This window comes from Caenorhabditis remanei, chromosome X (assembly GCF_010183535.1).
Source record: "Caenorhabditis remanei strain PX506 chromosome X, whole genome shotgun sequence".
NCBI lineage: Eukaryota > Metazoa > Nematoda > Chromadorea > Rhabditida > Rhabditidae > Caenorhabditis > Caenorhabditis remanei.
In genome coordinates this window covers 7,335,667-7,355,139 of record NC_071333.1, presented here as the reverse complement: position 1 = coordinate 7,355,139, position 19,473 = coordinate 7,335,667, and the positions used below count along the sequence as shown (strand labels likewise).

At 41.5% G+C, this 19,473-nt stretch overlaps 6 protein-coding genes across 6 annotated transcripts; 4 read left to right on the top strand and 2 right to left on the bottom strand.

The window, feature by feature from the left end:
- Window positions 1-414: 414 nt before the first annotated feature.
- Window positions 415-1,233, bottom strand: GCK72_023402 (uncharacterized protein; the record flags this gene model as incomplete). The annotated part of the gene is made up of 1 exon (XM_053735378.1): window positions 415-1,233. The coding sequence occupies one exon, from the start codon at window positions 1,231-1,233 to the stop codon at window positions 415-417; it is 819 nt and encodes a 272-aa protein (XP_053578944.1).
- Window positions 595-2,367, top strand: GCK72_023401 (uncharacterized protein; the record flags this gene model as incomplete). The annotated part of the gene is made up of 4 exons (XM_003106641.2): window positions 595-1,023; window positions 1,075-1,205; window positions 1,530-1,959; window positions 2,119-2,367. The coding sequence occupies 4 exons, from the start codon at window positions 595-597 to the stop codon at window positions 2,365-2,367; spliced, it is 1,239 nt and encodes a 412-aa protein (XP_003106689.2).
- Window positions 2,368-2,587: 220 nt separating this feature from the next.
- On the top strand, window positions 2,588-3,992 carry GCK72_023400 (uncharacterized protein; the record flags this gene model as incomplete). The annotated part of the gene is made up of 4 exons (XM_003106741.2): window positions 2,588-2,675; window positions 2,720-3,546; window positions 3,596-3,772; window positions 3,831-3,992. 4 exons carry the CDS (start codon window positions 2,588-2,590, stop codon window positions 3,990-3,992), a joined length of 1,254 nt encoding a protein of 417 aa, XP_003106789.2.
- A 1,400-nt stretch (window positions 3,993-5,392) lies between these two features.
- GCK72_023399 (uncharacterized protein) lies at window positions 5,393-7,116 on the top strand (the record flags this gene model as incomplete). The annotated part of the gene is made up of 10 exons (XM_003106585.2): window positions 5,393-5,506; window positions 5,554-5,639; window positions 5,687-5,788; window positions 5,838-5,958; window positions 6,024-6,102; window positions 6,154-6,260; window positions 6,343-6,444; window positions 6,493-6,619; window positions 6,691-6,854; window positions 6,907-7,116. The coding sequence occupies 10 exons, from the start codon at window positions 5,393-5,395 to the stop codon at window positions 7,114-7,116; spliced, it is 1,212 nt and encodes a 403-aa protein (XP_003106633.2).
- Window positions 7,117-11,243: 4,127 nt separating this feature from the next.
- Window positions 11,244-12,117, top strand: GCK72_023398 (uncharacterized protein; the record flags this gene model as incomplete). Its single annotated transcript, XM_053735377.1, has 4 exons — window positions 11,244-11,354; window positions 11,444-11,484; window positions 11,533-11,635; window positions 11,893-12,117. 4 exons carry the CDS (start codon window positions 11,244-11,246, stop codon window positions 12,115-12,117), a joined length of 480 nt encoding a protein of 159 aa, XP_053578943.1.
- Window positions 12,118-12,781: 664 nt separating this feature from the next.
- GCK72_023397 (uncharacterized protein) lies at window positions 12,782-17,648 on the bottom strand (the record flags this gene model as incomplete). Its single annotated transcript, XM_053735376.1, has 14 exons — window positions 12,782-12,962; window positions 13,011-13,335; window positions 13,384-14,728; window positions 14,782-15,077; window positions 15,171-15,299; window positions 15,535-15,608; window positions 15,657-15,771; window positions 15,897-16,041; window positions 16,097-16,214; window positions 16,263-16,729; window positions 16,778-16,966; window positions 17,015-17,236; window positions 17,285-17,452; window positions 17,499-17,648. 14 exons carry the CDS (start codon window positions 17,646-17,648, stop codon window positions 12,782-12,784), a joined length of 3,924 nt encoding a protein of 1,307 aa, XP_053578942.1.
- Window positions 17,649-19,473: the final 1,825 nt, after the last annotated feature.

Here is a 19,473-nt window from a genome sequence, read left to right as displayed (position 1 = left end):
CAATATTTTCATCCCAGCTCCTTGATGATGCACTTTGGACTTTGTAGTGACTACAGTGTACCTGGAGGGTTGGCAACCTGTTTTCAATTCCTGCGTCTCTTACCTCTCCCCTTTTGCCCACAGTTCCAATGTACCATACGCTACGACAAATGACGACAATTGCGGACCATCGACGGCGGTGTGTCCGCACTCACTCAATATTTTCGCCGTTGCAGTCCGATGAGTTGCCTCATTACCCTCCCTTTCCCTTCCTTATTTCTTGTCCTTATTTTCGCCCTTTGCTTGCCACGGAAAACTATTCAACACCAAAACGTGCTGCTGGACACTGGCCGAGACACAAACCATTTCTGCCATCCTTATCACTTTTTTCTTATCCACACGAAACAACAAGTTGTCTCCGCCCCGGGCCAACGGCTACCCACTTTTTTCCTCTCTACCTTCACAACACATTTTTCTCTCCAGTTGATGATAGCAGACGGACGCCACACACACAATCCGTCTTGTTGTGTGTTCCTCCCACCTATTTATTTTTTGCCAGTCGTTACTCTTATTGATCCAGTCTTTGATTGTACTAAAAATGCTTATTTTCAGAAGATGCTCTCCAGAAATTTGTCGAAATGCACACGCATGTTCAGCACTACCAACAAGGCAATGTCTACGGGAATCGACTTCAACTTGACCGCTGACCAAACAGAATTCCGTGCAAACGTTCGCAAGTTTGTCGCCGATGAGGTCATTCCAGTTGCCGCTGAATACGACAGAACTATGGAGTACCCATGGCCAATCATCAAGAAGGCTCATGCTCAAGGATACCTCATCGCCGATATTCCAGAAGCTTACGGAGGACTTGGAGTAGACATGGTCTCCAACTGTATCATCAGCGAGGAGATGGCCTATGGATGCTCGGGAATCGCCACTGCTATCATGGCCAACGATCTCGCTCTCACACCACTCATCTTGTGCGCCAATGATGATATCAAGAAGAGATTCTTGGGAAGAATGGTTGAGAACCCCTTCGTTGCCGTAAGTTGATTCAGCCATTGGCTGAGAAGTAGTCTCATTATCCATTTTCAGTCCTATGCAGTCACTGAACCAGGAGCTGGATCCGACGTCGCCGGAATCAAGACAAAGTGCGAGAAGAAAGGAGACGAGTACATTCTTAATGGTTCCAAGATGTGGATCACAAATGCTGGACACGCTAACTGGTAAGTATTTCGTACTTCGAACTTTCATTCGAAATGATCCCCCACGTGGTGCCGTAATACGTCACGGTGTTGTAATGTCGGGAGGCTACACGCAAGCTGAGGCCCTAGTTTCGATAATAATTGGTCGCCGACACAATGGACTTTGTACCGTTAAATGTATGTTGAGAGGAGAGAGAAATTGAATGAGAGATAGATAAAAACCTATTTCTTGTTATCAAAACGTGTACTTATAGCGGAGAGGGCAAAGTGCGTAAAATAAGAAAACTGAAGCTAGCTTTGAAGATAAATTACCAAACGCTAAAGAGTGAATAAAAATGCTTTTAGGTTCTTTGTGCTTGCCCGTTCGGATCCAAACCCAAAAACTCCAGCAGGAAAAGCCTTCACCGCCTTCGTCGTCGAGGGAGACTCCCCAGGACTTACCAGAGGCAGAAAGGAAATCAACATGGGACAAAGATGCTCAGACACCCGTGGTCTCACTTTTGAAGATGTCCGTGTCCCAGCTGCCAACGTCGTCGGAGCTCCAGGAGAGGGATTTAAGGTTGCTATGAAGACCTTTGACAAGACTCGTCCAACAGTCGCCGCGTTGGCCACCGGAGTCACCTACCGCTGCTTAGACGTCGCCACACAGTATTCTCTGGAGAGAAAGGCGTTTGGAACTCAAATTGCCAACCATCAAGGAGTCTCTTTCCTTCTTGCCGAGATGGCCATCAACGCAGAATTGGCTAGACTGATGACTTACAAGAGTGGTGCTGAGGTGAGTATTCTATACGGAAAATAACAGAAAATGCAGAAAAAATGAATGATTCTAATAGCCACAAACACCCTCTTTATATTGCCAACAATTCCCATGCGACCACCATAATTCCCTGCAATTTCCAGACCATTTTCCCATCAATTTCCTTTGTTCTTTCAGGTTGACGCCGGCCGTCCAGGCTCCTACTACGCTTCCATTGCCAAACTCTTTGCCTCGGATGCTGTCAACCAAGCCGCCACCAACGCTGTCCAAGTCTTCGGAGGTGCCGGATTCAACACTGAATACCCAGCTGAGAAACTGATGCGTGACGCCAAGATCTTCCAAATCTACGAGGGAACTTCTCAGATCCAACGCATGGTTATTGCTCGTCAATTGCTCGCTCGGGTTGCTCAAAACGGAGGATATTAAGAAAATACCTCCAAATATTAATTGATCACAGTTTTGTACAAACACTGGTATACTTTGTAATTGTAAATGATTGAAAAAAGAAAAAAGTTTGGTTTTAATTTAATTTTTTGTTCATTCATTGTTTGTTTTTATTGCGGTCAGCCACCGTGTCCATATCTTTGTTCCCTTTTACTTGCCATATCCCATTTTCTTAATCCCCAACTGTTATAGGTTAATCAAAATGCTTTCTCGTCTTGCTACCACATCGGTCGGACTCTCTCGTTCAGCAACCGGAATTCTTGCTTCACAATCTCGTCAAATCTCATTTGGTAAGGATTTGAAATGTTATCAAACTAATTCAATAATTTTGCAGACTTGAGCGACACCCAGAAGGAAATCCAAGCTGCTGCTCTGAAGTTCTCGAAGGATGTGCTCGTTCCAAACGCAGCCAAGTTCGACGAGAGCGGAGAGTTCCCATGGGAGATTGTCCGTCAAGCTCACAGCCTTGGACTCATGAACCCACAAATCCCAGAGAAGTACGGTGGACCAGGAATGACCACCCTTGAGACTGCTCTCATTGTCGAGGCTCTTTCCTACGGATGCACTGGACTTCAACTCGGTATCATGGGACCATCTCTTGCCATCGCTCCAGTCTATATTGCTGGTAACGAGGAGCAAAAGAAGAAGTACCTCGGAGCTCTTGCGGCCGAGCCAATCATCGCCTCGTATTGTGTCACGGAACCAGGAGCTGGATCAGATGTCAATGGGGTGAAGACCAAGTGTGAGAAGAAGGGGAATGAGTACATCATCAACGGTTCGAAGGCTTGGATCACTGGAGGAGGACACGCCAAATGGTTCTTTGTGCTTGCCCGCTCCGACTCTGACCCGAAAACTCCAGCTGGAAAGGCTTTCACCGCTTTCATTGTTGATGGAGACACTCCAGGAATCTCTCGTGGAAAGAAGGAAAAGAATATGGGACAAAGATGTTCGGACACCCGAACCATCACATTCGAGGATGTCCGTGTGCCAGCTGAGAATGTGTTGGGAGCTCCAGGAGCTGGATTCAAGGTGGCTATGGGTGCCTTCGACATGACCAGACCTGGAGTCGCCGCCGGAGCACTTGGACTCTCCTGGAGATGTTTGGACGAGTCTGCCAAGTACGCTTTGCAGAGAAAGGCTTTCGGAACTGAGATTGCTAATGTGAGCTTTCAGATTTTCTGATATTATTTTCATAATGTTTTTCTTTCAGCACCAAGCCGTCCAGTTCATGCTCGCTGACATGGCCGTCAACTTGGAGCTTGCCCGTCTCATCACCTACAAATCTGCCACCGACGTCGACAACAAGGTCCGCTCCTCGTACAACGCCTCGATTGCCAAGTGCTTCGCTGCTGACACTGCCAACCAAGCTGCCACCAACGCCGTTCAGGTATGTTAATATACTGACTATGAACATAGACCAGTTTTTCAATTCTCTTTATTTTCAGATCTTCGGAGGAAACGGCTTCAATTCGGAGTATCCAGTGGAGAAGTTGATGCGTGACGCCAAGATCTACCAGATCTACGAGGGAACCTCTCAAATCCAACGTATCGTCATCTCACGTATGCTTCTCGGACACTTTGCCCAAAACGGAACTAGCAGAATTTAAATTTTTGTCAACTACACAATCGAAAACACGAGGTCTCTGTCAAGCCACTATGATAAATTTTTGTATTATTTGTATACACCTTCTTTTGAGAAATAAGTGAAATGAATGGGTTTTTAAATTATTCAAAGCATCTTGAGTGACCACAAAGCGGGAGCCATGGAAAAAACGTATGCATTTGAAATGACTTGACTTCAAAATGATGGTTGGTCATGCGTCTTTGCGTTTTCTCAATAACAGTCATCAACTTGACACAGAAAGTGTTATAAGTGGATGAGATATCATTAAAAACTGTTGTATAACCAATGCATTCAACATTTTCTTTTATATTCTTCAACTCGACCTTTCTTCCGGAATCCAACCTTTTTCTGTTTCTCCCGTAACAAGAAGCGTATACACGCGTACTCTTTTGTATGATGACCCAATTGGACAAGACAGTGTCAATAGGTCGAAAATGCGGTTCTTCTCGGCTATTCAATCTCTGGTAGAGATGAAAAGTGAAATGACGGGAAGAAGATGAAGTGGAAAAGAGACATGTCGAAAGTTGAGAGTTCATACCAATCACATACATACACTTTCGATTTGGACCCCCTGTCAATACGTGTTGTTAATAGTGTTAGACAGGTTTTCAACTATTGTTACAATAAGATATCAGTGGTTGATTATCAGAACAAGGGTATATCAGTATTCACAGTCGTTTTCTTTCCAAATCAGTAGTAGAAATAGAAAAAATTTTCACATTTCTATGGCATGTATCAATACTCAAAGACTCATTTTGTATCAACCATAGTTTGGTGCTGTCAAGTTTCCTTCTTTTTTTAATTATAACACGGAACTTGTGACTAGTACCTGGAATGTACACTATTTTGCTAGCTCGGGCAGTTATATAATAGAAATAGAAAGAAATGTATAAAAAGTAATCCGAAACTTGAAAACAATGCGTCAAGATTCTCAAGTGTTTTTTTTTCAATCAATTTTTTTCTTACTTCCCACTTATTTTCAATTTTACTTTTATTTCAACTGTTCTGAACACTAGGCAAAACAGCAAAGAATGAGTAGTATTAGTAATCCTATTGCTTCTTTTTTTGCAGCTCTAATCTCCCACTCAAGCAAATTTGCTTTTCTTCTTCGAACATCAGCACTCAATAACGAAAATGAGTTGGGTGTCTGGATCCATTTTCGGTAATTGGATTCTTCCATTCACTAGATTTGTACTCCATCATTGATCTGTCGAGAAACTTTTTCATCCGACAATTGCCCTTGTTTCCATCTTGATCTCTTTGGGTTATTGCGTTTTAAATGTCTTTTTGAAACTGAAGAATTCGTATCAACTCCCCAACACATATTATTGGTCTCACCAATTTTCAATCTCCATGCTTAGAATTTTCATTTAGTATTTTCAGATGAAGCATGTACAGATATTACTTGTGGTGATAGTAGTATTAGTAACTGCTCTATTCTTTTATTCGAAATACACATTTGATGATGTGGGGGTTACCTATAGCCCTGATTTCCATGTGAGTTTTTTGATTAGGAGTTTTTGCATCAGTTCAATTGGTTTCAGCAAGCAGTTCATGAAATACACCCAGTTGTAAAGACCAATGTCCCGAAAATTCAATTTTTAAAAGATCCAACGTTATTCCACCCTGGGTAAGTAAAGTAAAAGATTATCTCGCAATCGAACGTTTAATTTCCAGGCCCCGCGCAAAATATCCTCCGCGTCAAAACATGGGTGAGTGTCCTCCACTTTATGGTCGAGTACTCATCTTTGTTGCATTTGTTAAAAGCAGTATGGAAACGTAAGTGTTTTTCCACGTCTTGACCTTTTTCTTAATTACATGTTTTCAGACATTACAAAGTCGCACAAGAATCTTTACAATGCTATTTGAAAGGAACCAACTATACAGTTGCCATGGTGGATCTTGATAATGACGAACGTGTGAAAGCGGAATGCGGTAAAAACAAACAGGTACTTGTTGTTTTGTCTTGACATGTTATGAATAGAACAAGAACAATGAATCCATTTGATTTCAGTTGTTTTTCAAAAAACACTGTGCCGCGGCTGCCTACCTACGAGATGCCGACTGGATGCTTGTTTTGGACGCGGACACAGGTACTAAGAAAACAGAAATAAGAATGTAAATCGGCAAACAAATGATTCTAGGAATTGCTAATCCAAATCATTGCGTCGAAGAATGGATTGATAATCGCGTTGATATAATTTTCTACGAGCGTTTCTTCAATTGGGAAATCGCCAGCGGAAATTACATTGTTTGTTGTTTTGAACACTTTGCTATAATAGAAATTCTTATCATTGAAAGTGACAAGAAATCAAAAGATCGTTTCCATTAAGGTTCGAAATACTATGTTTGCCAAAAACTTCCTCCAGAAATGGGGTGACTGGGAGTTCACACAACCGTCTAACTGGAATGGAGCAGATAATGGTGTTCTTCAGGTTTTTTTTTTGAATATTCTGGAGCAAATTTCAATTCTTCTGATTCAGATTCACATCTTAAAAACAGTCATACCCTATGCCACCCAAGAGATCAAAAATTGCGACAAGTACTGGCACAATTCGACCGGTTATGACACATATATGGCATACGTCACTTGTTGCAAGTTGGCTCTCGGTAAATATTGTCGATAAGGGCGGGGTCATTTTTGTTTGTTTACTTATTCAATTTGTGATGACGATGTTTAGGTGCGACACGGTTATGGCCGGGTAAAGTGCGGATTTATCGACGTGCTCATGGATGGGTTCGTGATGGTTTTTTGACGACGGATAGGTTTTGTGACCGAGATTTTATGTTCCATGGATGGAAGAATAATGAAGTTGGAGCAAAGGGCTGGGAGAGTCCGTTCCCGGTATGATTTTTGAATTTCAGCAGGCCAAGTAATCATTACTTTGAAATTCCAGAAGAACATAAACGTGACCCTTTGTGGAAGTGGAATGGACGGTTGGGTGTATCGCCCTTTCAAAAACACAACATGTGACAGAATCCGTGAAACTCTCGGAAATTTTGAACGGAGTAGTGGAAGAAGCTACCCGAAGGAAGGTCGTGTCATACCCCATCTTGCTGAACCAGATGTTGGAGAATGCTTCCCAACTTGTGACGATGACATTTAAGATTTTTCATTGTTTTGTTTTACCTCCTATCATTTTCTCAATTCTTCTCCCCGACATTCTCTTGTTTTCTTGTGACCGGTATAACATTTCATTTATTATGTATTCTTTCTTCCTCTTCCAGTGTTTTTCTGTCCGAATGGTACAAACATGGTTGTAATTGCCATCCAAAAAGTCTGCCAACAAAGAATGCGTCGTTTTCTTTTTCCACAAATCATTCTACGTTTTTTCCTCTTCTCACTAACCTTGTTTCCTTTTGAATAGAGTCAAACTCCATAAAATACCAACGAGAAGAGTAAACTATTTTGTCGCACTTCCTTTTTTCGTTATTCTTTTCAACAATACAAAGAATCACTTGGATCAGTGTAAAAAACGAAACCGAAAACAAAAGCGAGATGGCGTGGACTATAATCGCACTTATTAACCCTTTCGATTTACCTTTTTGAGTGCTTTTCGGTCTCTCCAGTGTCTTTAGTCATTCCCTCAAGAGCCGATCGTTCCGCCAATTGCAATCCACTTGTCAATATCTTTCCCTTATTTTCATTTTCCATTCTTTTCCATATCAATGAATGGAAACTTCAGTAGCAAGCCACTTTATACACTTTTCCATTCAGTATTACCAGACATAAACCACTCAAAATGAAACCAAAACTAATTTTTCTTATAATAGCAGTCGTCCTTGCTTTTCCATACAGTCGGTGATGAGAAGCTTGTCGTGACCTAGTCCCCTCCAACCAAAACAACCTTTTAGCTATCCAGCAGCCAGCAGGATCTCGTCCAAGCCTGGAGGAAGTTCCTGTTCCACACACAAACACACACACACATCCATTATCCACACCAATTATCTTTTCTGAACCAAACATGACTAACCAAGTTTTGATGGGTGCTTAGTTTTAAAGTTTTATAATCTCTTTAAACGGCCGAAACCGTAACCGCTACTGGCGCCTAGAAAAGAAGCATCCACAAGTTGTGTGCCGGTCATTCAGTTAGAACGCGAGAAAACCCAATTTGCTAATCCAATCTGCCTTTTCCTTGTTTTCTTCCTATCTTACCGATTCTCAAATCATCATTCCTTCAGTTAGCTTTACGTGAGACAAGTCTTTGGTTTGTTGGTTACTCAATCTCAGTTCACTACCAACACAAAAAATCCATCTTATGATCGCTCAGACATTTATTTGCTCAGATTTGTGATCCAACACTTTGTGTCTTCTCATGTGTCTGTACATGACCTTTTGCTTTCACTATTTTCTGCCTACCACTTCAATAACCAAACAGTTCTTGAGTGATACCATTTTATTAACGCATCAATTTTTTTTCGTAGTTTTTATTTTCAGACAAACCTTATCTTTACGATTCTCAGATGCTATAAACGTTGTTGTCCTTTTAGGTAGTTCAGTGTCAATTTGAATTTGATAACGTGATCCTGATCAAACGATCAGTCAACTTCAGCTGGTCACGGGATTCAGATAGTTAACCTCTCTGAATCCAGAATATTTATTCTTCCTTATTACTTTTGGTATCCAAGTAAGACCGGCTTTTGCCATACCTACAGTAGTACACTTGCCATATTCCCACCAAGAGTGTCGGTGAGAAAGTCAAAAGGGAGAAGAGGAGGCCAAATCTTGTCTGTCAAAAGATTCGGATTCAACATAGTCTTATCTCACCCCACACCCTCTTTTTCTTCTACCAAGTCAATCAAGACTGATAAAACAAGATAAGTGCTCAAAAATCTGCTCCCCCAAAACTTCTCCATGAGCACACTAACTTCCGCACACACAAGTGAGAATTCCAATGTCTTTTCAACTTGCCGCCCGGCCATGACCACTCGAAAGCAGCTACCGCGCGACACGTAGTACAAGCTTTTCCCGGTGAGGGGGGAGCATCACCCGGCATTTGTGATGGTGATGCACATGCTTCTTCACAAGCACATAAACACAGTGATTTGGGAGGAATGGCTTCTGCTTACAAACCACTTTTCACCAATCATCCTCCATTTCCTGACAGGTAGTTCCATTGGCATTCACAGTTTTCTGAATGTAGTCAAATCTTTTTTGACATGTCGATCCAACTCTAAAGCCCAGTATACTATGTTTCCTGTGTTTTTTTGCTTGACTAGACAAGAAAAAAAATTGAATGCACCCAAAAATAGAATACTATGTTTTGATGTCGCCAAGACACACTTTCCATTCAAAATCGTTTTCCTTCATTCTTACTGTCGGTAGTCATGTTGCCAGTAAATCCTGTTACTGGACTCATCTATTTTCTGACCGATCCATCATGAAAACTGTTCTCTTTCCCGTAGAAGGAGTTCCATCACATTTTACTCAAAACCACCAAGACAAATCGCTGCCGTAATCGTACACATATCTTGTTTGCCCGTGTCCGTGAATTGCAACCCACACCGCTTCAACCTCCCATTTCGAACTCTCTCCTTCCCTCTTTGAATGTCTGTTCACACCACTTACCAGCACTACATATACGGTTGTATATCTATACTATGTGGATATATACATATTATGAATGTTTGTAAAGATGATACGTTTTCTTTAGTTTTTCTCACCTACTAAACCACCAAATGATTTCCACCTGCAAGGACAGATGCTTCTCCCCTCTTTTCATCTTCATCTTCATCTTTTTCACACCAACTTTCACGATACGTTTCATTAAACCGTAAAATGGATATAGACACATAGAAGATACACAAGAACTCGTCTTTTTCAAAAAAAAAACTTGTGGTTTTTCCTTTTAGTTGAGAGGAAATGAGATGAGAAAACCTTTCTCAGACTTTTTTTCATAAGAAGAAAAGAGGAGACAGAAAAAAGAGAAAAGTACAAAATTGTACTGGATTAATCTGATTTTCTCTGTTCCTCAAGACCCCAATTTTCTCTTTCGTTCGTTTGAGGTCAGTCTGACCCACCGTACCTTTTTACATATGTACTTTAGTGCTAATCGTCTAAATGTTTACAAATCTTCTTTAGCGCTCTGGCCCCCCACACGCTTCCAATTTTGAAATAAGTGTGTCCACATATGCACCGCGGGTGGTCTTAGATTTTAAAAAGTGTGACCGTTTAGACGGTGGTGCAAAACTACTTTTCAACATTTGTCGAGAAGAAATCGTCAACTTGTCACATTCAATTGATTAAATTATTCATTCTGATTCTCCTCGATTCGCAACTTTTCCTATTTCAAGGCAACGGCCCCCGTAATCCGTCGCGTCCCACTGTGCCTGTCGAGAAGAAAGAGGAGAAGGTCTTTTATGCTAATTGACAGACAGTAAGGGGCCGCGTCAATGAAAAGAATAGAAGAATAGAGGGAAGTTAGAAAGAAAAGAAAAAGGCGGGAGTTCAGTTCCATCCTCATTTCCGTTTTCCATTTGGCTTCACTTCCAAAATTTCCCAAAGTTTTCTGCCAACACAGCAGTCTCTCTTCGTGTCGTTTCTCCTGATAACATTGCCAAATTGGGACAAGCGCCCCAACAAACATTCAGCGTCTGCCACATATGGGGGGGGGGGGGGGGCACAAACAGAAAGCTGTCACAAGCTAAACGAGAACTGTCAAATGGACACATTTCCTTTTCAACTCCTAACCAACATTTCCTTTCATAGGCAATTCAGATGCATTCATTGGCAAGTCTATCCATGATTTCTCTATTGGTTAGGTTTTGTCATGGGGGGTCGCTATCTGAAAGGTTGGTTGACGCGAGTGGTATTTGCTCAACTGCCTTAGAAGGAAGGCTTTTGCATAGACTCCCTTTCTCACCGTGTCAACTCAAGTCAAGAAAGAAACGAGAGATTGCCAAAAACCACACCTTTTCGCTTACGCATTGAATCTCTCTTCTGGTATGCATTCAGTATTCAGTATTCCAACTTTCACCCTATCATAAAACGTTCCATTTCACTCTTTCATTGAATCTCATGTTCTCAAATTGAGCTAGGACGCCATGTTCTTCTTCATTTTGTCGATTCGCCCTTCTTATCAATTCCACGCTCCGTTTTTTTCTTCTTTATGTCATCATCACTTTGCTCTGATAAGTCGATTCACAGTTTTCGGCCTCACCTTTCTCGTTTTTTCTGTTGCTAATTTGAAAAAAAAGATTTTGCAACAATATTTTTTTTTTTAATTTCAGAGTGATGACTGCTATTCGTGACAACCTGTGTGAACTTGGAAGACTTGAGATTCCAAGACCAAAGTGTCAAGGAATGCAATTTGTGGCCACTCGTGGAAGACAAGGGTTCTATAGAGTGAGTTATTCTTTTTTTTCAGTATTAACTTTGGAATTTAGACCATCCGTGAAAATGGAGCAATGTACGGTATTCAACTGAAACCTCAGGGTCCAAAAAGACCACAATTGAGCTCGGATCTTTTCAATAGGTATATCAATAAGTACAAGAACTATTATTCTTATCAGAAAAATTTCAGACCAATGACGGTTCCAGAAGAGAATTCCGAAGAAGTCGAAGAGGCTCAGACCAGCCATCCGGAGGTCAAAAAAGTGGAGCTGAATAACAACAATAATTCTAAGGTGAGACGCTGGTAGTTTTCTGGAATATAGTAAATGACAAATCTGATACATTCCGTCCAAGCGTACAAAAATACAAAAACATCACAAATGTATTCTGCAACAGTTATTTTCACCATAAATCATTATTTTCAAATGAAGTTTGAGGTTTGACCCCAATAGAAATGTAATTGAGAGACTAGAATAAATTAATTGGATTCCCGACCATAATCGGATCAATTTCCGTTCACCTTCAATTTTTAAACTGTCATCTTTGTCAGGTCAACTACGCTGCTCGCCCACCAATGCCTCCTCAACAATCAAAACCAAGCTATTCTTATTCACAACAACAACAACAACAACAACAACAACAACAACAACAAGCTCAACCAACTCTACAACAGCCAAGAATGTTCATGCAATATCGTTCATCTGGAGGAATTACTTCTGCTGTTAACAGCCGCCCGTCTTTGATTTCTCAGCAGAGAGAAATTTCTCAAAAATAATTTCATACGGTTTCTTCGTTTTTTCCCATTTTGCTTCATCCTTTTCCAGTGTAAGGTCACATTTTTGTCTAAACAATCCGTTACACATCGGCTACTTTTTTGGTCACAAAAAATGGCAAACTCATCTTTCTCTAAATATTGAATTTTGCGGTATCGTTTGCTCCATTTGATGTTATTCTTCCCTGTATATATATATTTACATTGGTATAAATATCAAACATATTTTTATGCTGATAGAAAAAGTTCTAAGAAGTTCACAGTGGAAAAGAAACGATGAGAATGGCAAAAGTAGTACAAATTGTACAAAGGTCAACTGAGAAGAGGTGGATGGGTTGGAAGTATTTCTCGGGTAAATATGACGGACATAGTTCATTAAATACAAACACGGGGGGGCAGGAAAGTGAGGTTGAGGTAAGCCGGGGGTAACAAAAGGCACAAAAATGGTAAAGCCTAGACTGAAAACTGACTGAATATTTTTGATCTTTCACATAGTTTTATCACAGGAGCAATGGTCTCGGAAACTGGAGAAATAATATACAACTATAAATAATAAAATACACAAATAAGGCCTTGTCTCCAACTGCAGACAATAAAAGAGACTAAGACAAGTCTATAAATCCGTAAGAGTATAATACAAGATATTCAATGGAATTTCAGCCGTGGTTTAGCCAAGGAGCAAGTTAGCGGCCGCAGTGAGATCATACTGACGAGATTCGAGAGCTTGAAGTGCCACCATTTCGTTCTTAGCCACACCAATTTGTACCAAATGGTTCTGTTTGAGCAACTTCAAAGCCATTTCGGTGTCTCCATTGCATCGCATCACCATCGTGTCACAGTTTCCGCTACTGAAAAGTTAAAACTATTTAGTTGTTCCTTGTGACACAAAAACTTACTCAGTGAAATCAGCTTCTTTGTACAACACCTCCATTCTATCTGCCATACTCAAGTCGTTGCTTCTAGCAGTGCTTGGAGCGGTGACTGGTGCAGAAGTAGGAGCAGATGATGCTACACGAGAAGTATGAGCGGCAGCTTGGGCAGCAGCAGCTTGTCTGTTTTGTTCTCCTAAAAGTTCCATAATGGCAGCATCATCAAGTGGCTGGGCAGTTCCAGTGTTTTCCGATGGTACCAATGGTGGAAGAGAGCTCACAGCGTTGTGAGTCAGAGCAAGTTGGCCCATGCCGCTGGTGTATGGTGTGTATCCGGTGTAACCAGGGTAGCCTACAATGATACAGAAAATTAAGAAAGTTATATTAAATTGAATCTCACCTGAGTGATAGTTCATTCCATAGCCATACGGTTGATATCCGTTGCCATAGTTCGGATAGCTGTTGAGTTGTGGGTACATGTTGCTCGAGTTGGTGATGTTGAAAAGCGGCACATTGGTCGAATGTGATGGAATAGTTTGTTTCTTGTCAACAAATGTAGATTGTCTATTGGTATTGATCACTGGTGGAGATGGATTGCGCACCGGTTGTTGAATAGCTTGTGACACTGGTTGGGACACTGGTTTTGACACAGAACTTGCAGCAGATGGCAAACGCGTTGGTTGAAGTACTTCGGTCGAAAGAACTGGCTCAGAGGATTTCTTCGGTGGCATCGTGACTTGTGGCTGAGACAGTGGTGTGGTCCGTCCTGGTCGATCTCTGTTGGATGATCCGGAAGACGTTGCAGCTGGGACAGCAGCGGATGGCAATGAGGCAGCTGACTGAGATCCCAAGAGAAGAGCACTTGGAGCTGGAAGCGCCGAAGCCACGTCTTGAATGATTCTAGACCTTCTCTCTTCATCTGACATAGTGATTGTTTGTGTTGGGCGCCTGGTGACCACATTTTGGGAGCTTGAGGTGGAGGCAGTCGTAGTTGGTGCAGAAGAACCCAAAACAGTGGATGCCGGAACGGATGTTTTTTTGATGGGAGCTGTTGAAGCTGTCATTGGACGTGGAGTAGACACTTGTTGCACTGGTACGGTAGTGGATACTACTGACAGAACCGTGGTGATTGGAGCCGATGTTGAAGGCATCGTTTGTGTTGGTGGAGGAAGCTTCACTTGTTGTGGCTGGAATGGTTTCTGCACCACAGCAGTTGGTAATTTCTGTGGTTGAAGGGAAGGTTGAGTGGTTGGTGGAATCGATGTGTTTACACCATTTCTCAAGTTGGAAGCTCCATTTGATGTAGTCGATGCACCTGCACTGGTCGGTCTTCTGTTCAAGTTTCCTCTCAATTCTTCAGTCAAAGCTTTCTGGAGTGGATTCTGTTGTTGACCATTAACAGACGTTTTTGGAGCTGAAGAATGTGCAGGTATTGGAGCTGGAGTAGGAACAAGACACGGAATCGATGCAGGTTGCTGTGGCACAATAGGAACAGAAGGTACATTGACAACAGAAAATGGACGATTCATCTGAGGATTATAAGAATCCATCGCATTGTTTTGAAGGCCAATTGAAGAAGCTGGACGAGGACGCATCATATCACTTCCCGCATTCAATCGGTGTTGAAGTTCTGGAATCAAGTTGGTGGGCATGTTCTGCTTTTGAGGCTGTTGAGTGAAATGTGTTGGGATATTGGGCTGAGCCATGCTATCCAACCGAGAGCTAGCAGAGTTCACATGACGGGGCTGAAAATGATAGAGGAGTCATTGTTCTGACTTTAAAGAATGTATTATCTTACCTGATTCCGCAATGGGTCGGGTTTGTCGACGACGACAGCAGAACCATGTGGTTGTGGAGTGATGAACCCATCTGGAAGTTGCATTGACATCACTCCAGTGCTCGTAGGAGTCAACAAAATTGGTCGTGGTGCGTGTGTGGTTGATGGAATCTGAACCGGCGCAATTGGCGTCGGCTTCAGCACATTTCCTCGAATATCGAATGTCGGGTCTCTTCTCTCTTCACCTTTAATCAGAATAGTACTTGACAAATCTTCAGACCTGAAGTTGCTTCCGTTACTGATGATGCTGTCGTTTCCTGAATTTTTTTGTTGATTATTATGAAATTTCTTTGTTGCTTCCATCAACTACATTTAGAATTAGTAAGGTTAGAAGGTGGTAGGAAACATACCAAAATCCCGTGGCAACTCGATTTTTGATGGAGAGAATCCATCGTCGAAGGCTCTGTCGAAGTCGTCATATTCCGGAAGATCGAGGGAAAGACCACGAATTTTGGACATGTCACTGGTGGATGGAGCAGCTGACAAAGGGGTAATGTTAACAAACATCTAGAGACGTACAGAGCACAAGAGATTGATTCGAGTATGATAAATATCAAGTGTAAACACTGAACCTAGTGATTTTTACTTTTTTTCCAACTTTTTTGTTGAATCAGATGAAAAATTGTAGTTAGAGTATTTGTGTGATATTAAAAGTACTAATGATGAGAGACGAGTATAACATAAGGAAATACTTGTTTTTCTAAAATAACCTACCAGGTGTGTGCGTGCTTCTGCCTCCGTTGGTCAGCAGCTCTTTACTAGCGATAACCTGAGCGCCATTGGACATACTAAAAACATGAGGTTGGTTGACAGAGGGAAAAGACATCAGGACAAACCTGGACAGAGGGACTCCTTTTACGGGATTCTTCAGGTAGGTATCATCGATTGTCGATGGGTTACCCCAGGATTGACCACCCAGTGGATCACCGTGACCGGTATGAATGAAGGAACCTGAATGGGGTAGCATAAGGATAACCAGAAGGGAAAACTTCCAAGAGGAAGAATTGGGATGGGAGGGACTGAGGATTGGTTTTGTATTTCAACAAAGCTTTTTTCAATTTTTAAAACTGACTCACCTGCAACGGGCATAGAAATTCTAGACGTGCGGTCGTTCAATGACGTTTTGGTGTTATTGTTCAATGGTTTTGAAGTGTAGGCAAGTGGTGTCGGCTGGAGAGATTGTTCTGGTCGCATTCTGATCGTGGGCGCAGTTGGAATTTTCTGTGAATTAGCATGGTTAACGGTCTGTTAATCCGCGAATTAGTTGTCGACTAACCTGTGGAGTTACAGCGCTCGCTGCCGCCACCGCGTGATTCGTTTGTGCGAACACCACTGATCTCGGAAATGTTCCAAACTTTTGATTCTTCTTGTTCTGACCAAACCAGTCTTGTCCGCTGAAAAAATATTCAATTACTGCAAATCAAATATTTATAATGACTAACGTGTTCTCAACAACAACGACTTCATCTCCCTTTGCCAAAATGAGTGCTCCCGGTTGAATTGAATTGTATGTCTCTCTGGCAGTTGCATCAAGAAACATGGCCGCCTTCAAGTCCTCTCGAATTGCACTAAATTTGCATCTCTCCGCCGGATTCGATTTCCAACAATCAGTCATGATTTGGTATATGCGGTTAGAGCAATATTTTGGTTTTTCGAGTCGCTCTCCAGCATCGATGTTCTTCAAGACGTCAATGGCACGACATCCAACCCATGGCTCTTCTCCGAATGTGAACAGTTCCCAGATAGTTACTCCATAAGACCATACATCCGATGCGTGAGAGAATTTTCGGTGACGGAGAGCTTCGGGTGGACACCATGCGAATGGGACCTTTTTTTGTGGTGCCATAGTGTACATTTGCTCGTTTTCTTTGAGAGCTCGCATCAATCCGAAATCACAGATTTTAACTGTCTGAAAATGAAAATATCAAGTTTTCTATCTAAAATTAAAATTTCAAACCTTCTCATCTCTGGCAAGAAGGATATTTCTAGCCGCAACATCTCTATGTACGCAATGTTTTGATTCCAAAAATTGCAGAGCTTTAGCAATCTGACTGCAATAGTCGTGTAGACGTGAAACGAGTGGAATTGGCTTCTTGTCGTCTCTCAGTCTATCAAGCAGCGATCCTCCCTCGCAAAGTTCAAACACCTGAAGTTCATAAATGAAATTGGAGATTTAATCGGAAAGCAAACAAACCATCATTGCCGGTTGGCGAACAATTCCATACAGTCGAATAAGCGATGGATGCTGTAGTTTGAGCAAGTGGCTCGCCTCAACTCTCAAATCATCCATAATATTTGGGGAGATGTCACGCAAGATTTTGACAGCAACTTCAACTCGTTGTCCATTGCTTTGTGTCCAAGTACCTCGTTTCACAACAGCGAATGAGCCTTCACCGAGTAATTCGAACAGCTTGATCTGAAAGATGCAACATAGTGAAAAAGATGCTTGAATGAAAAATGTTACCTGTTCATTCGGTATCAAAGCTTTCTCATCAATGGAGCTCTGATTGGGTGTGGACTGATCCGATGCCACGTATACTTGTTTTGGGTCACTGCGATTCCACATCTCTCTGGACATTTTGAGAACCTGTTCGTGAAACTGTCTGATTTGTTGCTGCTGCATACCGATACTCTGAAATGAAAAAGTGCTTTCTTAGTTTTTCTAAATCTTTCCCTACCTGCATATCTTTGTCCCGTACATGTGAAAAGTGATCGAACCGTCTGACATTGAAAATGAACACAAATTTGTTTGTATAATCATCCAGTTGCGCTTTCCGCAGTAGTTCTAGCACGTTGTCGTCGACAAGCACTCCTGACGTGCTTGCCATTTCTACTTCTGAAAAAAAACAATTTCAATAGAGAAAGTAATCAAGAAGAGTGGCAAAATCAATGACGAAAAGACACTTGGAAAAGAAAAAAAACGTCAAAAAAGATTGAAGGGGTGTTAGTCGGCAAAAAGGACATTTTGCCGTTTTGATTAAAACTGATAACGGCCAATGACAACGTGAAAACGGCTGTTAACTATCTATCAGCTAATTTTGATCTGAAGAATATGAAGAACTTGACCTTAACCGACTGAAATTATTGTTGTTCGAGAGAAGAGTTAGAAAACCGAAACTGATCTTGGAGAAATGACTAACTATGTACACATGTGCATGCAATGACGTAGATTATGCATCATGAGCAGATTTTCACAAACGAGTTGACTCAAACCGTTGATAAGACCATAAATAAAATCACAAAAGAAGAAAAATTGTTGTTTTCGAAGACGTATCAACGAGGAAATTCGTCGAGAGTGACAAAGACTGGTTTCTCACTTAATTACAAGCTGGAAGAATGCGTTTTCTTTGTTAGAGGTGTTTTGTACGAAGTATTAGAGTTTCTAGTCGGTCAATCTAGTGGAAAAGAAAAAAACAACTTTCAGGAAGCATCTACTGAAACGCATTCTGAGGTGCACTTTCGAAGATGAATAGTGCTTTCATAGTGTGAGTTTGTGTTGAAGACTATGCAGGCTCCAAAAGTACACCATGTTCTTCGGTGAGTGGGGTAACTAGAGACTACGGAAAGCAAAAAATCTTCGGCAAACAGTTTGGCACATGTACGACTATGTAATAAAATGAAAAATAGTATATATTTGGAATGAGATTGACTATTTGCGAGAGAACTGTTTTCACTATTGTTTTCAAATCAACACAACGGTTCGGTTTGAAAAGGGAAGGAAACAAAAAAGAAAAGGCGATGACGAAGTAAGTATTGCATAAATTCAGAGAGAAAGTAAGACGCAGATGAGTGTAGTGTGGGGTGCGTACGGAAACTAGAGACTGCCGGCTGACTGGAGAATGTTGACATTCGACCGTGGCGAAATAGTAAAACATGCGAAGCATCTGATTCAGAGACGCAGATATATCGAGTAAGACTGGATTCAACAGAGACTTACAAGAACTCTCTGTCTCTTTAAGAGAGAAATAAAGAAAGAGAGAAATGAGATGAGGAAAGAAAAGGATGGAAGCAAGTGCGGAGGTAACTTGTGGAAGGGTGTTCTCCGTGTGTGTATAGACAGACACCCTGAGGGAATCTCTGCGTGTTACGTGTCTGTTGCCACCCCAGCCAATTGGATCTGGTTTTTTGAATGGAAACTTAAGACGAAAGAAGGAATCGAAGACGAAGTCTTTCTTTTCATTAGAATCCTCTTTGTGTTACAAAAAAGTAAGAAACTGAATGCGAGATAAGCAACGGTTTTGAAGTTTTGAAACGTTTCACTTTTCTTCTCATAGTGGAACAAGAAACTGAAAGAACTGAAAGCTATGAATCAGAATCAAGGCGGCAAAGGTGAAGACATCGCTGTCAGTTTTGAAATTGTTGGGTAAACAAAGATGCCTATCAGTGTAAAAACGGTTTTAGAGTGAAGATGTTTCGAAAGCATGGCGAGCGGAAGAAAATTGTGCCTTTTTGATTTTATTAGACAACTGTGCTGAGAAAAACAACAAAATGTGTTTGACAGTAGTTTTGTCCTGAAAAAGATACAAGAAACAAAGCAGTATTCTCCAGTGTCGAAAACAAATTTTTGCAAGCGATCATCCTCCGATTTCTTATTGTTCTTATAGTTTCTGCTCAGATAATCTAACAATAAAACCTTCTGCAAACTATGTATGT